At 37.5% G+C, this 19,531-nt stretch overlaps 1 protein-coding gene across 1 annotated transcript; it reads left to right on the top strand.

Moving 5' to 3' along the window:
- Positions 1 to 3,273: 3,273 nt before the first annotated feature.
- On the top strand, positions 3,274 to 16,988 carry pptc7b (protein phosphatase targeting COQ7 b). Its single transcript, XM_055208914.2, has 6 exons — positions 3,274 to 3,828; positions 7,960 to 8,139; positions 9,296 to 9,494; positions 13,000 to 13,123; positions 13,471 to 13,600; positions 13,689 to 16,988. The coding sequence occupies exons 1-6, from the start codon at positions 3,627 to 3,629 to the stop codon at positions 13,745 to 13,747; spliced, it is 894 nt and encodes a 297-aa protein (XP_055064889.1). The 5' UTR covers positions 3,274 to 3,626; the 3' UTR covers positions 13,748 to 16,988.
- Positions 16,989 to 19,531: the final 2,543 nt, after the last annotated feature.

Genomic DNA, 19,531 nt, shown 5'->3' with positions numbered 1-19,531 from the left:
CGGTTCTCTCCTCTTTCGCTTTTGCGTTGATTTTGGGCTTGTGAAAAGCCGATGCTTTACATGCGGTTCCAGCCAAGAAAGCAAAATGTAAAGTGCTGGAACTTTCTTTCCTCCTGGGTCGCCGCTCCTGGCACTGCCTAGCTTTTTGCGAAGTCGAACGAATTTGTCTCGCATGTTCTTCCATCGTTTCAAGCATTCACTCTTCTCCAACCCCATATTTTCCGCGATTTCTCGCCAAGAATTACTGGCCATCTGCGCATCTTTATAATGCGAAGAAGTTGTATCATAGAGATGGACGTATTTTCTAACTTCTTCAGCCAATCTCTCTTCAACTTGGTCCATTTTTTTCGTCGCAAGCGGAAATTCGTAGGAGGAAATGCGACGCAATAAATAGGGTGGGCTTTGGGCCCAGTGAGGGATTCTAGCCGACCAATCACAGAGCTTGCGGTCCGCGTAGAACTGACACAGTACGCAGTACGCAGAGCTACGCACGGGCTACGGATAAGACCTACGCACGACTATAAATCGCCCTTAATATTGTGTGACAAACCTTTGACACTTTCATTCATACATTGACATCTTAATCACTCACCATTCGCATGCTCCACTTGCTACTATGGCGGGTTGAACCTCATATACAGTCGGCTATTTTGGTATTTGGTGCACGACTTCATGCGGCACCGCGCGATCCGATCATCATATGAAATCAAATTATCGCGGCGCAAAAGTTACTGTAAAGCAGACGGGTGTATTCATATGGTTCAACAACAGGCAGAAGAATGACACCAGAGTAGCGCCGGAGAGCGATTCGAGAAATCACACGGGGAAGTCTGCTAAATCGCTCTCGCAGTACTTTTACATCATCAAGCGGTCTGCGTAGCGCCAAATTAAATCCAATCTGCTCGCAGTCTGCAGCTGACACGACACTAACCAAATAGTTTCTGTGGAGAAATAAACGAGTGAAGCAGAGCTACGAAACATAAGAAAATCCGGAGAGTTAACCAAGCACATATGACTATGTCAACATTTAAATCATCAGTCCAGTTTATTACTTCATCTGGAGGTGAGGATTCACTAAATTATGGCCATGTTGATGTCCTGATGCTTTTTGAGATAATCTACTAGCTAGCATACCTGTAGTTTCACTTTCAGTATGTTTGCTTGTGCTTAACAGAATCACAGTTTAGACTTCTGAAAGGTGTTCATTTTTATATTTACGTTCAAGGTTTTAATGTATTACGTTCATATCAGACGCAAAAATTAATTAATTGTCATCTTCTCCACTTTGGTTTTGTCTAATATTACATGATGTCATAATCATTAATTGTCATAATTATTAAATAACATCCTAAAATCTTTTCTTTTTAATTCTTAAACACTGCACCACTTGTACGCTATTCGCAAAAAAAAATACACTTGTTGATTATGTTTATAACATTATATGGTGTGTAATAAGGTGAATGTTTATCAAGACATATCATTCTTTTCTTAAGCTAAGTCCAACACAATGATTTTAAATGTTGTTATAGGGTATTTTTTAATGTGCATGATTAATTTGGATTTGTGACATCCCTAAAAATACATGATTTAATTTTAGACTGGGTTTATGTTTTGCTTTAGAGATATAGGGACAGTTTCCCAGTCAGGTCTTATCCTAGTGCAAGACTAAAATGCATGTTTGATCTGTCTTAATTTAAACACATCTTGCACTGATATATCTTAACATATATCATTGCCATTGTTTTGTCTCAAGACACACAAGTAATATTTTTTGTAAGGTTTGTTTGTAAAACTTGAATCCCCTAATATAGCAATAGGCCTAGTGCTGGATTAATCTAAACCCTGTCCGGAAACTTCCCTATAATATAGTTCTATGATATATTTTTTATTTTAGGTTGTTTACTGTATGTGCACAATTTACACAAGCTGTCACTGGGGTGGTACCCTTTCAAAGAGTACACCTGTGTACCTAAAGAGTGCATATAATGGGTAAAAATGTACCTATATCTGTACCTAAATGGTAAATATTAGGACCCATTTAAAGGGTACCGTCCAAGTGACAGCTTTTGTACCTTTTGTTCTGAGAGTGTAGGGCCCAAAATTTATTCAAGCCCAGGGGCCTCCACCCTGGTAAGTCCTGCCCTGATTGTATTGCATTAGTAAGCAATAAGGTACGAGAGGCTGTGCTGTATCGTAAATAAGTAACGGCTGATGGGCGTTGTTAGGCACGACGCGAAGCGGAGTACCTTATTGCTTTTATAAAACGGTTACCATACAATATTAAAGTAAAAAAAAAATATTAGTGCAACTTTCATGAAGTTAAATCAATAAAAGCATTCCTTCCGCTAGAAAAAATAGTCCCTGACTGCGAACAACAACATGAAAGCTAAAATAAAAACAACAAACTGTTCTCAGACTTTGTCTCATTATGTGTTTATGTGTTGCTAAGGGTGTTGCTAAGGGCGCAGTGATATTAAATAGAACCGTTGGGTGAAGCGGTCATTGCAGTGTTTTATCGTGAATAAAGCACACCTATTGACCAATCAGAATCAAGGATTGGAACTAACCGTTTTATAATTTGTTATAAATACTACATTATTTTAATATAATATCGAAAAAGAAAACAGTATGAGGTAAATGAGAGTAATTAACAGTAGTATTTTCTATTAACCGAAATGTTTTACATTTCCTAAAATAGTATGGTTAAATAGCAAATAGTACGAATTACGAAATCAAATGACATGTCAGAAACGTGGTTTCTACTTTTGAAATGTTTTATAAAGTTACAGAAAGAAATATGTTTGCCAATCAAACAGAAAAAATAAATTTACACTTCTATATATTTTATTATAATTTTCCCGTTTCTACCAGTACTTTTTTCCTTATTTCTATGCTGTTTTATGTCTTTTATGTATTTTCCAAATACAAAATAGGGAAAAACATTTTGATTGAATAGAATAAAAATATTTTTAAAAAAAAGGACATTATAAAAAATCAATACATTAATAATTGCATAGATCATTTTATCTTTTTAAATACTTAATTTTGTCAATGTAGATTATAACAGTTTGTTCTTTTTCATTCTAAACGCACTTATTCAGATCTCCATATTATAAAACTAGATATCTTACAATGTCACAATAATAAAGAAATCTATATTATAGCTATTATATCTATTTTGCTATTATAACAACTCTATTTCATCAAAATGCATGGTATTTATTTGTTTATAATGTCCTTGAGTTTGTACCACGCTCTGACGTCACCGCACAGCGTCATGTGACCTCTGAGGTCCCGTATGTGCTTGTCTCCGGAACACGGGCGCTGGTGACTACTAGAATGTGAGAGCAAGGAATGATGTTGGATAGGATGGAGCTTACTGGAGGAACTTTGTCTATTAAATCAGCCAAAACATAAGAAGCCATATATTACACTTGATCGCCATTCAGTAACGGAGAAAGGACTCTTTCATCGCTCTTACATCGTCTCGGCTTGTGGTGGTTCATTTCTGGCGAGTGGAGCCGAATGTTGGTGGACAGAAACGCAGGCTCTGCACACAGGCTCGGATCGTAGAGAGACGGGAGACGAGCTCGGCAGGTAGACGGTTCCCGTATACCTTAAGGGGGATGTTATCGGTACTTTCCTATGGCAGGATCGTTGCCAGGGCTGTCCTGGGCGGACTCTCGCAAACTGACGGCAGAGATTATAGCCTGATCACCGCGAGCTGCGGCTTCGGAAAGGACTTTCGCAAGGGGATCCTGAAGAAAGGCATGTGTTACGGGGATGATGCCTGCTTCATTGCCCGGCACAAGTCTGCTGATGTACTGGGTGAGTACATCTCGTACCTGTCACCAAAATACATTGCGTACTTCATTCATATCACTTTCCCATCTGTCCACATATCATATATAACTACATACGGCATTATTAGCCTGACTGTTTTGTGTGTGTGTTGATTTGCAATATAGCCTACAGTACATTCGTGACTTATAACTATGAAAATGACCTTCAGGGGTTAATGTCAGCACTTATTTCATAAAGGGGGTGTGAGGAAAGATAAGTCCAACCCCTTACCTTAAATAACCTCAACTATTGGGATTTTAGGGACTTTATTTATCTCGTGAGTAGATTTATTTTAAATTGTAAAAATTATGATAAATATAATTAATCAGGCAATGTACTTGTATGTACATTTTATTGTTGTAAATAACTTAAGTGTCCGAGATGACCTTTCACCCAGAAAGATGCCAGACTGAACCCCAATGCGCGACTAGTGGCCGAATGGAGAAACCTTTTAATGTAAACGTTTACATTGTGGAAAAATAATATATATAATTGACATGTTTAAATCAAGTGCATTGAAGGTTTATAGATCTCTCTAGTAATATTGTATCATGTCTTCATTTATTAGATTTTCGCAGTCATTATCATTGTAAAGTAAGTCGATCTGTTGAAACAAAGATATCGGCTGAACCCCAATCTCAATGCATAAAATATAGTTAGTTTTACTCAATAACAATATACAAAGGTGTTATAAGCACACAAGTAAAATTTGTATGAGTTATTTTTAAAGGTCAGAATGGTTGAGCATGGAGGCAGCCATGTTGTTTATTCGCGTGCACGCTCGAGCGACACACACAGGCGTTATCATTGTCCTCTGTATGACCCACTGAAAACATATGTAACACTCATAATAGCATTGAAAAAACAAATGCCAATAGAACACAATAGTGTGGATGATCCCCGAAGTGTTTTTTTAAGAAGTACAAAAGAAAATGACGACTTTCCTTTTGAGTACTAAAGGTTCAACACTTTACCCACCGGCTTTTGTTAGAAACTAAACGCTGAGCACGTGTTTCGGACGCGGACCAGCTGTTCAAAGCAAAAGGCTACTATGCGATAAATACAGTTTGATGTCATGTACTGTGCATTTGCATGAAATCAAGGTCATAGCTCCACATTACAGTCCAATTAACTTAATAAGCTTGTCTTGGGAAACAGGATAAAACAGCTAGGATTTATTTGGTACTGGGATCATGGGCTTCATTATTGCAGTAGCACAGTTTATCAGTGGATTATGTGTTACTGACACAAAGGTGTGAACCTTTGAATCACATTAGCAGTTGGATGAGAGCAAAACATTTCCTGGAGTTCTCAGATGTGAGCACATCACACATGAGACCTGATTACAGGCAAAACATTGGACCTCTGCCCAAATCTAGTCTTTATTTGTGGATTTTTCATTAAACTCAAGAATAGACTGCTGAAGTCTTCTATGTCATATTAAAACCAAAAATCGTGTGCTGAGAGTTTGATAGAGGGACTTCATTTGTTATGGTCCTTTATTTTGCTTTGTGTGTCAGCTGGAAAGTTGCTGTGTTTATTTAAACCACGTTCACTGCATCCCTGCTGGATTGTGTGGCGTGTATTTATTGATTTATTGTCAGTGACATGCTTAAATATTACTTTTGAGCAGCTGTGCATGTCGTGAGGATATTATGTCCCCAAGGAAAGTCCTTGACTCTCTGTCGAGGTTTATTTTACAAGTACAGCATTACTTGCGGGCTCCAAGCTAAAAATTAGAAAGTTAAAAGTTTCTAAAGTTAAAATTTAAGCCAAGAGCAGTTAAGGGGAATACTACAATAATGTATAAACTTTATACAGTGGGGCTGTTGAATGCTTTATTGTGATTGGTTGAGAAAAATTATACAAGTAGTATACATTATCTTTTGATAAACGCACATCTAAAATAATCATCAGATTGTGGTATAAGTGATATAATTGTAGTGCTGCCTCACGATTAGTCGCGACAAATTGTTTGCAGAATAAAAGTTTTTGTCTACATAATATATGTGGGTGTACTGTGTATAATAATTATGTATAAATTCACACACACAAAACATGTGTATATACATGTTTATATTTATATATAACTATATTATATATAAATATAAATATTTATTATATAAATATATATTTTTCTTAAAGTTATACACAAATGTGTGTGTATTTATATAAACATATAATTATTATACAAAGTACACACACATATATTATGCAAACAAAAACTTTTATTCTGCAAACGATTAGTCGCGACTAATCGTAAGACAGCACTAAATAATTGACTCTGCTTCACGTCGTGCCGCATTACCAACTCGGGTGTGCATTTTTTTCAAATAATAAATCATCCCGTCGTCAATTATTCATTACATATAAACAGAGATAAATCCAGTGTGCAACAAAAAATATGACATGTGCAAAATGCAGGTGATGTGTTGGGTTGCTGTGTAATATAATTTCACATATTTTATTTTAAAACAAAGACATATTTTTGCCTCTTTTTTTATTTGTATTTGTATGGTTGTCAGGTTAATGCTTTGTTTCCGAAACTGAATATGGATGTTTGTGGTATACGGAGTCTCCCGACATCAATGTTTGGTCTACTGGAGCTGGCCTGGTGGTATTGTATGACATGTTTTTTGGCAAAATATTGCGGTGCTTTTACATGCCAACAATATTGTCACAGTCCTGTGTAGTGACACACTTTATCACAAAAGATTTTTTTGTTTGCCACAGGCCAGTATGTTTAAAGCCGTGTGATGAACAAATGTCTTGTTTGTAAAGCTCGACTGAAATGTAAATGTTGGTGGACTTTTGAGCCCCTTCAATTTTGTAGGGCACACATTATACTTAACTGTACCAGAGTGTCGATAAAGAGTTACGAATGTATTGTTCCGAAATGCGTCAAAACATAAAGCAAGCATGCATAGCATTGCCACAAACTGCTTTATACCCTAACCCCTGTTATAGTAAAAATGATTTTCTATGGTCAGTTTTCTTTTAAGGCTGGAGTATAGTTTGTTTTTATGTATACGTGAATGTACGTGCATGGTTTAATGCGCAGCCTTGCAAAGCATAGTTTATTTGACTCGTATGTGTACACAGACATTCGACGCATGCACATTAAGACATAATGCAATGCCTCTCCTGGGCAACATAAGACATTCTCCTGTATTTGCATGCATGACCTACGCGTGCAAGGCTACCTACGTGTATATTTGCGTATGCATAAACTAAACTATACTTCTAGCTTTACAGGTCAACTACAGTGAATTTGACAAGAATCCTACAGGGCAAATTGTTATACGTCACTCAGTATCGATAGTATCTACACATTTTTGGCCAGCTATCCTAATAACAATTCACCAGGTTTAAAGGTGCAGTGTGTAAATTTTAGCGGCATCTAGTGGTGAGGTTGGGAATTGCAACCAACGGCTTAGTCCACTGCTCACCCCTCGCTTTTGAAACACATAGAGAAGCTACGGTAGCTGCCACCGGACAAACATTTCATCATCGGAGACAACTTAGGAAAATTGTCCGTTAAGGGCTTCTGTAGAAAATGGCGGCACAAAATGGCGACTTCCATGTAAGGTGACCCTCAGTGTATGTAGATAAAAAGGTCTCATTCGAAGGTAATAAACACATAACGGTTCATTATGAAAGGTCTTTATACACCCCTGATAATATAGTGTTGTATATTATTTTGCATTTCTGTCAAGAGATCCTTCTAAAAATTACACACTGCACCTTTAACTCTAGCTCCCCCTTGAGTACCTGCAGAACATGTTATGTTTAAAGAGACTGGTTAGCTTATCTGGTTAGTTTTAACTAGCAGTCACTAACTAATCAGGGTTCATGAGGTTCATACCATGATTTGTAGCAGCTGCTATGTTGAACAAAGGCGTCTGGCATGATAAACAGGAAAGGTTTGTGTATTACCATCACAATGCTCAGTCAAATGACAGCGACATATGCCTTACTAACTCTGCTGAGACAAAATAAATCCTTTCTCTTCCTTTTCACGTTGCTGTCAAAAGCTAGGTGTTAAAACAATCAGCTTTAAGGAAGTAGACATGCAACCAGCTAGTTTCACGCTTAATATCTATTTTGTTCTGTCAGGTGTTGCAGACGGTGTAGGGGGCTGGAGGGATTACGGAGTCGACCCGTCCCAGTTCTCCGCTACTTTGATGAAGACATGCGAACGGCTCGTAAAGGAGGGCCGCTTCACTCCCAGCAACCCTGTGGGCATCCTTACGACCGGCTACTATGAACTCCTGCAGAACAAAGTGCCGCTGTTGGGTAAGATATTGTATACATACGCACACATTGACCCGTATGGTGATGCACACATTTACTGCTGGCTTTATAAAATAAATTAAGGGTGCACAGATTAATATTTTATTTTATTTATTTAATAATACTTTGTTTTTAAAAATAGATAATAATTATGCCACATAATAAATATATATGGCTTTAAATAGGTAAATAATCAGTGCACGTATCAGCCGATACTGCTTCCAGTGGTCGGCTCCAAAAATCGGAGCACCCTTAAAATAAATGTATTGAAAGTCTGCAGCATGACAGCCATGATTTACATCTTCTGCATCATGATATAGAACATTCAGTCCATGTTTATTTTCAGACTTTGTCAAGGAGAAGTGGTCTACTTCCAGTTAATAAATAAACAGAATATCCATTCAGATGTCTTGTAGATGTTTTACCATGTTGTGTTAAACAAACTTGAATCTGTTCCTAGACATAGTGAGCTGCTTTGGCATGTAAAAATCCAAACTGAAATTGAACCTTGTAATTGCCCGATTTAAACTACAGCAACTAACAAAAATCGCACAGAAGGTTGAATAAATGTTAAATAAGAATTCATTTTAATAGAGTTTGCCTTTAGCGTGATGCTAAACTAACTGCATAACAATTCAAAATGCATTAAGAATTAATTTTACAAATAAAAAACATTAAGAAAGCAGTATATTAATGCAGAGACAGAGTTAGTTACCGAGCGTTGGATTACCAAGCATGCAGCTCATCTTAATTCTGAAACCTGACATCAAGAGTTTTCAGAAATGTCACTCGGTGCTCTTCGCCTTAGTTGTTTGTCTCTTAAAAGTGACACACTTATTTTGGGATGGCACGTGGAGCGTTAAAGGTTTGTGGGTGACCGGATTTGTCTTAGACAAGGTCATTTGGTCCACAAGGGCCTGTCTAGGAAGAGGAAGGAAAAAAGTTTGCATGCCAGTCATTGCTTTCATAGTAGGAAAAATGAATATTTTGGAAGCCTCACATAGTCCTCTTTTAAATAAAGGGAATAATTTTTTTCCATGTTGGGAACAATTATTTTTTCAATTGTTATAGCTTACTAAAATTTTGACTTTGATTAGATCATATATTGGCTTAATGTAAGCTCTCCAAATTAATAAAACGTCTGTTTTTATTTTCTTAGGGAGTAGCACAGCTTGTATAGTTGTACTGGACCGTCGGAGTCACAGGATACACACCTGTAACCTGGGAGACTCGGGTTTCCTGGTGGTCCGAGGTGGAGAGGTGGTCCATCGGTCAGATGAGCAGCAGCACTACTTCAACACACCCTTCCAGCTGTCCATTGCCCCGCCAGGGGCAGAGGGCGTCGTGTTGAGTGACAGGTGGGTCACGCTCGCTGATACTGGAAACATTCGGATCAATGTCACAGATGTCTGCACGTCACACATCGGCACCACAGATGTCTGTGCTCGGGTGCCAGTTGCTTATTAATGGCTATTGCAGGAATGGCTGGATGTAGAATAACGAATTGGGTCCGAGGCATAGCGGTTTGCACATGTGCATGCATGATCATGCATGTTCATTTAAACAAAATTGCCCATTTGATCCCCCTCTAGGGGAAAAACTTTTTTAGAAAAAATACATTTTTGATTATCATATTCGTTTCACACGGAGTATAGATAATGAAAGTGTAATGCTCAGTGTCAGGGGTTTGTTCAAATGTTCAAGTTTGTGTTTGTTTTAAAGGCCATGTGCTTGTACTTCCTCACTGCCGTGGTCCTGCCAGGGCATTCAGCCAAACATACAGGCAGAAATACCCCAAAGCCTCCAATCACAAACAGAGGGCGGCAAAAAGGACTTCTTTCCCTCAGCCAATCAGCATTGTGTTTACATTTTTTTTCTAATTCCCATGATTATATTTTGGTCCTCGTGTGCTGCTAAATTTACGCAGGACCTTTAGATTTTCTGCCATCTGGAGATTGTTATAGCAGAGCTCTACGGAAGACATTGATCTAATTTTCTCATGTGCCTCTCTTCCTATGAAATATGTATTTACTTTTGCAGCTGCTGTGTTGCCGTGATTTTCATGACAATATAATATGTTCAAAGTTCAATTTATTTATAAAGCACATATTAATACAACAAATGTTGCCCACAGTGTGGTACATATAACAAGGCAAAACAAATATGATCAATATATTAAAGGGACAGTTCACCCAAAAATGAAAATTATGTCATCATTTACTTACCTGTATGAATTTATTTATTCTGTTGAACACAAAAGAAGATATTTTGATAAATGATTGTAAGCACTGCACAGTAGACTGTACCCATTGACTTCCATAGTAGGAAAAACAAATACTATAGAAGTCAATGGGTCTCATCAACTGTGATTTTTTTTAAATGTCTTTTGTGTTAAACAGAATAAAGAAACTCGTACAGGTGATTAAATGATGACCTTTAAGGTCAAGTGTTATGTTATTTATGACACATAGCGCAGGTGCAACATAGAATGCATTGATTTTTGTGATCGATAGATCGAATACACTGTCAATTCAGATTAAAATGTTGCATAAATGTAAAATGTAATTGTTATAGGGAACTTCTCATTGGTTTTGCCGTTTTATTTGTCCTTCCCTTACCTCAGCTTGTACTCTAATACTTATCCAGTTCATTAAGACAGATTAAACTAAAATTCGGTCTCACAGGATTTGGAGCTAAAGGGCCGGTCTGGTTTCCAAGACTGTAACCTGACTGCTTGGATTTGGTTCAGAGGTTGTGTTGGGTCTGGCGTTCTCTTAACCTTGGGTGTCTGTTACACCCCCCTCACCCACTAAGGTCCTGTCTGCTCGGTCACCTGTGACGCAACTGCTTTAGTTTCAGCCCTGATCATGTGTCCTGTTCTAATTCGGTTGACTAGATCTTTTCCTTTCCCACATTAACTCTTCTACAAAATGACTGGATCGTGGCCATGGACAGTAGAGATGGAAAGCCAGAGGAACCTGGCAATACCATGTTATAGCAATATTCGGGTTATGATACAGTAACATTGTAAATTTAATAAAATTGTATTTATTTTTAAATCTCTCCCTGGTTTGTTTAGCCTGTATTGGGCTTTGGACAAATTGTGCATATACATTTGCACCAGAAAAAAACATTTATGAGAAAAATAGAAAAGTACTACTTACATTAGATTATTGAATGGTAATATGCATTAAAATATTAAAAATTAAAATAATTTTCCTCAATGCATAATAGACTGTAAATCCATATTGCACTTAAAGGATTAGTCCATTTTCTTATAAAAAAGTCCAGATAATTTACTCACCACCATGTTATTCAAACCTCTGATGTTTTTCTTTGTTCGGTCGAGAAGAGATTGTGTTTTTTTGAGGAGGACATTCCGGGATTTTTCTCATTTTAATGGACAGTTTAATGCAGTTTAAAATTGCAGTTTCAAAGGACTCTGAGCGATCTCAAACGATGCATAAGGGTCTTGTCTAGCGAGACGATTGTCATTTTTGGCAAGAAAAATGGAGGATGTGCACTTTTGATCCGCAACTTCTCTTCTTCCTCCGGCTGTGTGACGAGCCAGCTGGACCTCACGTAATTGCGTAATGCCATGGAAAGGTCACGTGTTACATATATGAAACACACATTTGCGGACCATTTTAAACAATAAACTGACACAAAGACATTAATTAGTATCATTCCATATACAACAACGTCGGAACGTCCTTTTTCTCCACACTTGTAAAGACTGGGACGTAGTTTCGATACGTCATCAGTGACCTCTTGACGTGATGACGTATTACGTGAGGTCGCGCTGGCGAGTCACAGGAAGGGGGGGAGATAAAGTTGTGGTTTAAAGGTGCACATTTTGTCTTTTTCTTGCCAAAAATGACAATCGACCCTTATGCCTCGTTTGAGATCATTTAGATCCTTTGAAACTGCAATTTTAAACTGCATTAAAACTGTTAAGTGTTGGGGTCCATTAAAATGAGAAAAATCCTGGAATGTTTTCCTCAAAGAGCATAATTTCTTCTCGACTGAACAGGGAAGGACATCGGCAGTTTGGATGGCATGGTGGTGAGTAAATTATCTGGATTTTAATAAGAAAATGGACTAATCCTTAAACATAAGGAAACTAAAAATCACGATTGAAGGGATAATCCAGCCAAATATCAACATTACCCCATGATTTACATCTTTCAGACGATCACATTTTGAGGTATCCACACGGGAGGACATCCTGTTATCCATTACTGAGGTGATCCACACAGCTCTGCAGGTAATCGGAGCGTTTGTGTAAGACAAATATCCATAATTCAAACTTTATAAGCTAAACTATCTTCCATTAACAACGCCATCTTGGAATTACCAATTTACGCGAGGGTTTAAGCGTAGTGAGCGTTCATTGCCATGGGTACGTTGCACAGTGACTCTTGTGAATCGTGCATACAAGATGGTGTTGGGAGCTAGTTATTATAGTTTATAAAGTTTAAAATATGGATATTTTTCTTACAAAATTGCGTTGATTACTCACAAAAGAGCTTTATTTTAACCCATTGGAGCCGTGTGGATTACCTCTGTGCTGGATTAATGCACTTTTTTGCAGTTTAAAGTCAGAATTTGTTACCTGATCCCTGTTGTCTACCATTATAAAGCTTGAAAAAGCAAGGACATTTACTAAAATAACTTCAAATGTGTTCCATCCGTGTATCACGGATGGCTTGAGGGTGAGTAAATCATGTGGTAATTTTGTTATTTGGCTGGCGTATTGCTTTAACAGTCATTGCAGTTGACTTGAGTATGTATTGCATGCTGTGTATGCCTTATTTTTGGTTGAACTATGCTAAGCACTAACTGCATACCTGTTTCTTTCAGTCCTGATGCTGCAGATAGCGCCTCCTTTGACGTCCAGTTAGGGGACATTATTCTGACCGCTACTGACGGCCTCTTCGACAACATGCCTGACTACATGATCCTGCAAGAGCTCAAGAAACTTAAGGTGCAGACAATGCTTCAGTTCTTTTTTTCTATAAAACACAATATAACATTCACCAGATCCAAAAATGCACTTTTATGGTACCAGATTTGACTCCAAGAGAGGGTTTTTGCATGAAAATTTTAGCAGTTTCAGACATATGCATGAGATTGATAAGATATTTGGGTTGACATGCAGTTGAATAGATGTATTAATTTCAGGAATTTAGGGCGAATTTATACATGATGCTTCGATGAGTAAATACTACTACAGACAATCCGATAATTTTGTAAAGAGTGAAATATCTGCAGGCAGTACTATAATGGGTCACTCCATTATTTCAACTTTTCTTAAAATGTGTTTCGTCGCAGAACACCAACTATGATAGTATACAGCAGACGGCCCGCAGCATCGCTGAACAAGCTCACGAGTTGGCCTACGACCCCAACTACATGTCTCCTTTTGCCCAGTTTGCCTGTGACAATGGGCTGAATGTACGAGGTGAGTTTTGAAAAACTGCGTGTCTGTCGTCCTTGTGACTATATATTGATAATCGTCAGGGCTGACCTCGTCTTCCTTTCCTTTTTAGGGGGGAAACCCGATGACATCACAGTGCTGCTGTCCATTGTGGCAGAATACACAGACTGAGCACGCTTAATGGAGTTCGCTCCTCTTACCCCTGTGTCTTCCACCCCTCTTATATATTGCACTGCTCCCATGTCACATCTCCCAGCAGCCATCACCCTTTTCGTTTTTCCATTTCTCGGGTAGACCTCCAGTCGATGCATAGAGGAGGGTAGCGTGCTGGTATGGATGATGATGCTGATGATGCAGGCGGTACCTACAAAAACTGATGACCTCATCTGTGCTCAAGGATTGTGGAAATCTTTTATCCATCTTCAACCGAGTTGTTTCAGATTCCCCCTTCATAAGTGAAGGGTATTGTGTTATCGCTCAGTTTAAGTCTGAGCTCTGGGACATCTGTGTTCGCTTGTGAGAAATGCTTAGGGATTGAGATCCATTCAGAGTAGTTGGCAAGCATACGCAATGTCTAAACTAGCGAGAAACCGGGATTGGACAATGGCTCTAATGCAACATAGCTCCAGTCGAGGACGAGTCTGATGGTTAGTAAGGGCATAGGTGTGTGTTTGACATATAGAGCTGCATATATGATTTGGTTGTCTAAGTCTGTGCAAGCCGGTGGTCTTCTTCGTGTATGTGCATAATAAGTGTCATGTTTGGTTGTCAGTCAGCATTTGTTAGGTGTAATATAAAGGTAGGTTACAGTTCAGAGAGAAAATGCAGGTGCTCATGGAGGGGCTGGTTGAGTCGTATTCTTATTCCACACCATAACTTGTAGCGGGGTCTCGGTTAAGGAGTACAAAGATGTAAAAGATGGGTTAGAATGTACAGATTATATAAAACAGAGACTTGCTGCACAGATCTCATACCAGGGAATGTCACAATCCTGCTCATGGGGGCAGTGTATGTGTTGACTGTAAATGCGTGTTGGATGTATATTTACATGAACCTCAAAAGTCTACACGCACAAATGGCTAGCATCTGGCAATGCTTTTCTTGTAATCGGAAGAAATATAAATAAATGTTTTATTTTTATAAATATTTACGTTTTATCCGACAAGACTGAAGTTAGGGAACGTCGGTCTTTTTCGGATCGACTGTGCGGCGTCTTGTGCGCCCCCTAGCAAGGTTCGTGTTTTTTTTAAATCGGTTTTAAGGTAACGCTTTTGTTTTCCGTGTCGCTCTAGATTGGTTCTAGAGGACATTTTCACGTTTATGCGCTGCTTTGATTTTTGTAAATTATAAATGTATGAGTGACTACATTATTTATATGAATGTTTTTACCTGTACAATAAAAATGGGTGAGCTGATGACGTCTTTATTTCACATAAGCAAAAATTCAAGCGAATCGTACGTTTTCTTACGATAAATTGTAACGCTGATGTCACTGCAAAAATGATGCAAACCATGTACTTTGTTTTATCTTTGTCGTATTTTTGTTTACTTCATTGCGATTGGAAAAACGAAGCAATATAGCAATATAAACCATGTTGTTGTTTTTTCCCCTATAGTTTTGGGGTTTTATTTTGTATTTCTTAGATTATGTGTTAAAGGGACATTTCACTTTAAAAAAAAAATGCTCATTTTCCAGCTCCCCTGGGGTTGAACATTTGATTCTTGCCGTTTTGGAGTCCATTCGGCTGATGTCCGGGTCTGGCGCTGGCACTTTTGGCATGGCTTGGCACGGTCCATTGAATCTGATTGGACCATTGGCATTGCACTAAAAAATAACCAAAGAGAGTCAAGTTTACAGAACAGAAGAGTCAAGTTTTAAATAGGAAAAATATGGAAACTCTTTGGTTATTTTTTAGTGCAATGCTAATGGTCTGGTCTGATTCAGTGGATTGTGCTGAGCTATGCTGGGGGTGCTGGCGCCGGACCCGGAGGTCGGCTGAATGGATTCCAAAACGGTGGGAATCGGGTGTTTAACTCTAGGGGAGCTGGAAAATATGCTCATTTTCAAAAAAAGTGGAGTGTCCCTTTAAGTATCACATCCCCAGGATGGCAAACCTCATTCTAGAATTCATTCAGCTGTTAAAAAGCCCACAAATAAATACAATATGCTTGTAAGTTTTTAGATTGCTGTTCTGTATAACTAAACTAGATTGGACAGGATAATCGACTAGTCATCTAACAGCCAACTAGTAGATAAATTAAAAGATAGGAGGGGATTTTAGCATGCATTGCTTTAACAACCTATGACGTATAGTTTCGCTCATCCCTCATTTCTTATACCACGTGGAACTCACCGTCGAGGGATTTAAAAGTTTGTTATCCACAAAGGCATAGGTTTGGTTCTCCATCCATATGTACACACAAAGAACTTTAACCTAGCCTTTTAAGTTTGTGCCTGCAACCATAACTGAGGTCTTTTGTCTTGTCATATGCATTGTGGTCATATTGTCACGATCCACAATTGTAACATGGGAAGAAAACCAAAGCAGGAAAGCCATAAGACCAGCATGAGTTATTCTCACCCTATCACGGTCTCTTAAACAGACTGCAATCAAATTGTTAAATGTTGAGAGTTTGTGACGGAGTTAATGTTGTGTTCTGTGTCTGCTTATTTTCTAGATGTATGAAATGGAATTAGCTAAGAATCCAGTAATGTTTAATGGTTATTACGATCAATTTTGTAGCTAAATCAAAGATGTTTTTAGCTGTCTTATTTTAAAAACGATGTACTTGATTCTGTGCCACTGTTTGGGGCGTCGGAACCATTATACATGAGACAAGAATATGAAAATGGCATTTACTCCAGTACCCCAATAGTTTTAAACCCACCCCATTTCACCTTTAATGAGCGTGTCATTGGATGATATTATGTCGTGACTGAACTATAGTTTTGCACACGGAGAACATTTCCCCTCTTATTACGGCCCATCAAAATCACATCAGCCGTCCAATTACAGTGCAGTTTTATTAGAGTCCTTTCAGAGCAGGAAATGTGTAGGCTGATAATGACTGAATGATAATCAAATCAAGTTAATCCATTATAAACGCCTTAAAATCTCATACAGTCCCATTCAGAGGCATTCGTGTGGCAAGGCTTGCATCTGGGTGTTGCTTACGGCAGTGTCCTCGATTCAGTTTATGTTCTCTCTCTCTGGATGTTTTGTCCGTTCCTCTTATTTGATCGTTTCTATGGTGCTTCTGCAGTCAGTATCAGTCTGTCTCTGAAGCAGACTGTGTTTGAATGAGAACTACACTTTGTGTGTGTACAGTGTAACAATGCAAGAACAGTTCCTGTAAATATGTTTTCCAAGTTGTAAAATATTTAAATAAAAAAGATAGTATTTATACTAAACTACGATGTCGACTTTTTGTTGTGCCACATCCTGAAGATACAATATTTGTATTCTGACCATGTAGTGTATACTACAGAAATAGTGAATCGTAAGCCATATATTACCAAAGTCGGTGTTTACAAACAGCTTTTATTACAATGAGATGAGATGAAGTGTCTTTTAACATTAAAACAATTACACACGACATGAGTGTGGTAAAATAAAGAGATTGTGCTGACCTGCATTTGAACTCGCATGAGCGCAGTGATAGGGAGGGAGGAGATTTTTCTTCTGGGATTACTGTCTATCAGAAAGTGAAAAATGTAGCACATTCAGTACATCAGTCACTATATAAGCACAAAAAATGTGCGTTAAGAATAACATCTGCAAATGTCTATATACAGTAAATACCATATCAAATGCACTCATCCTATGTGTTTGTGGGATTGCTGGGATTCTTTATCACACACAATTTATAAAAATGAATTTTGTCATAATTTTTATCTACATACTGAGGGTCCCCTAACATGGAAGTTGCCTTTTTGTGCCGCCATGTTTCTACAGAAGCCCTTAACGGACAAACTTTTTTAACGAAGCTGTCTCCGAAGATGACACGTTTGTCTGGTGGTGGCTACCGTAGCTTGTCTATGCATTTTAAATGTGATGGGTGAGCAGTTAACCGAGCCATTGGTTGCAATTCGCAACCTCACCACTAGATGCCACTAAAATTTACACACTGCACCTTTAAGGTATGTCGGGTCTATCATGGTGTAAGCTTTTAATTTGTAAAACAGGTAAAAAAATTTTAAATAAAGTGCAATAGATACACTGTTTCTGGACCATTAACAATTAAAGTAAAAGTTACTTTTGCTGTGGATTTTAGTTGGGTCAGTGACAAAAACTGTTTGGCAATATGAGAAATTCAAAAATATTTTTAAAAACACTTGTTTTAAAAGCATGCATCAGGTTTATTTCAATGCACATAATGTATTTGTGTTAATTTTATGCAATAAAACAATACATTTGCACCATTTTTATAAAAGTTTACACTGAATGGACCTGAAAATGTCAAATGGTGTAACCGCCAATTGCGCAAAAGAATGAGAAATATTAAATATTGTATCCACCTAGATGGCATGTAAACATAGTCATCAAAAAAAAAAAAATCATTTTAAATTATTATTTTATTAGTTATTTCTAAATGTAAATTGTTATGCGTTTTTGTAATATTTGTCCTGACATATGCTAAAAACAGCTCTGTAATGAATCTTTGACAAATGATGTAAAAATGTATGTTAAAAAATCATAATACACTAAACCAGATAATTATATTCCACATTTTTTATAGAATATATTTATATATTCATTTAAAAAAAATACTAGTTACACCAACTGACACAGACCGGTTACACCACATTGACATTTTTGCAATTATCCCCCAAATATTCTTTATAAATGAAATAAAACCAGAAATTTATAGACTTGGTCCTCAAAAAAGGAAATGTATGCAAGTAATCTGCAAATGTATTTTTAAATTTTAACCCTTTTACATTTAATTGAACCATATGGACACAAAATAATTAACATCACGTCATTGACCCAGTTACTGCAATTTTCACACACTGTTTTCTCTGAATTTGTGTATAATTGAGAAAAAAACATCTCTGCTAAATAAAAACAAACAAAACAGTAGAAACCATCACAAAATATATTGGATTTAATGTTTTTTATTGTTTTTTTATGGAAACTAATGTTCTCTGTGAGTCTCTACTGGTATATGTTGAGTTCTGTTTGTGAGACCATTAAATCCTACTAATGCCCCAAAGGATTTTTGTACTGGTTTTAATGGTAAAAGCTAATAGTTCATAATGGTCATAACTCAATTTTGACAGTGATCTGTGATCTGTGAGCTTATCAAACAGCCAACTGTGACTTGGAATTAAGTTTGTTTATTTATTTTTATCACCTTAATTTCTTCAGCTTTTAAAATGCAGTTATGCACGAAACTTACTGCTAATTCATCGTTTGCACTCACAATTGAATGGAATCAGCAAGTGCACGACTTTCATCTTGCATACGTCAATCTGGCAACATGTGAGTCATCCACAGGAGGGCAGCCGTAAGCTTGGTTTAGTGAACGTCACTTTGAAAATATTTCTGCATAGCTACTCTGATTTAACAGCTAGCTACTTAAAATTTTTTGTAAATTGGTAACAAATAGCATATCTGAATTTTATAAGGTCATGCGCGTCAACTGCGCGTGCAATTTATACATAATTGCACACACTTCATGACTTCCTCAGGACGATCATATGAAAAGCATGTGAGATCTTTGCCATAACAAGAGACATCATTGGGTACAAAGGACATGGTTAATCTTTATGGTGAAGAAAATGGGAAAACAGTAAAATATATTACCCTGACTCACATAAACCTTGCAAAAACTTTTGGACGGCCAACAAATGTATCATTTGAAGTAATACACACAACGTATGTATTATTATTATTATTTTATTTTTAGTGTGGTTAAAGATATATCATTTTTAAGAAATGTGAGTAGATG

This window comes from Misgurnus anguillicaudatus, chromosome 12, assembly GCF_027580225.2.
Source record: "Misgurnus anguillicaudatus chromosome 12, ASM2758022v2, whole genome shotgun sequence".
Lineage (NCBI taxonomy): Eukaryota > Metazoa > Chordata > Actinopteri > Cypriniformes > Cobitidae > Misgurnus > Misgurnus anguillicaudatus.
Note: the sequence above shows the minus strand (reverse complement) of the source record. Positions and strands in the feature narration are given on the sequence as shown.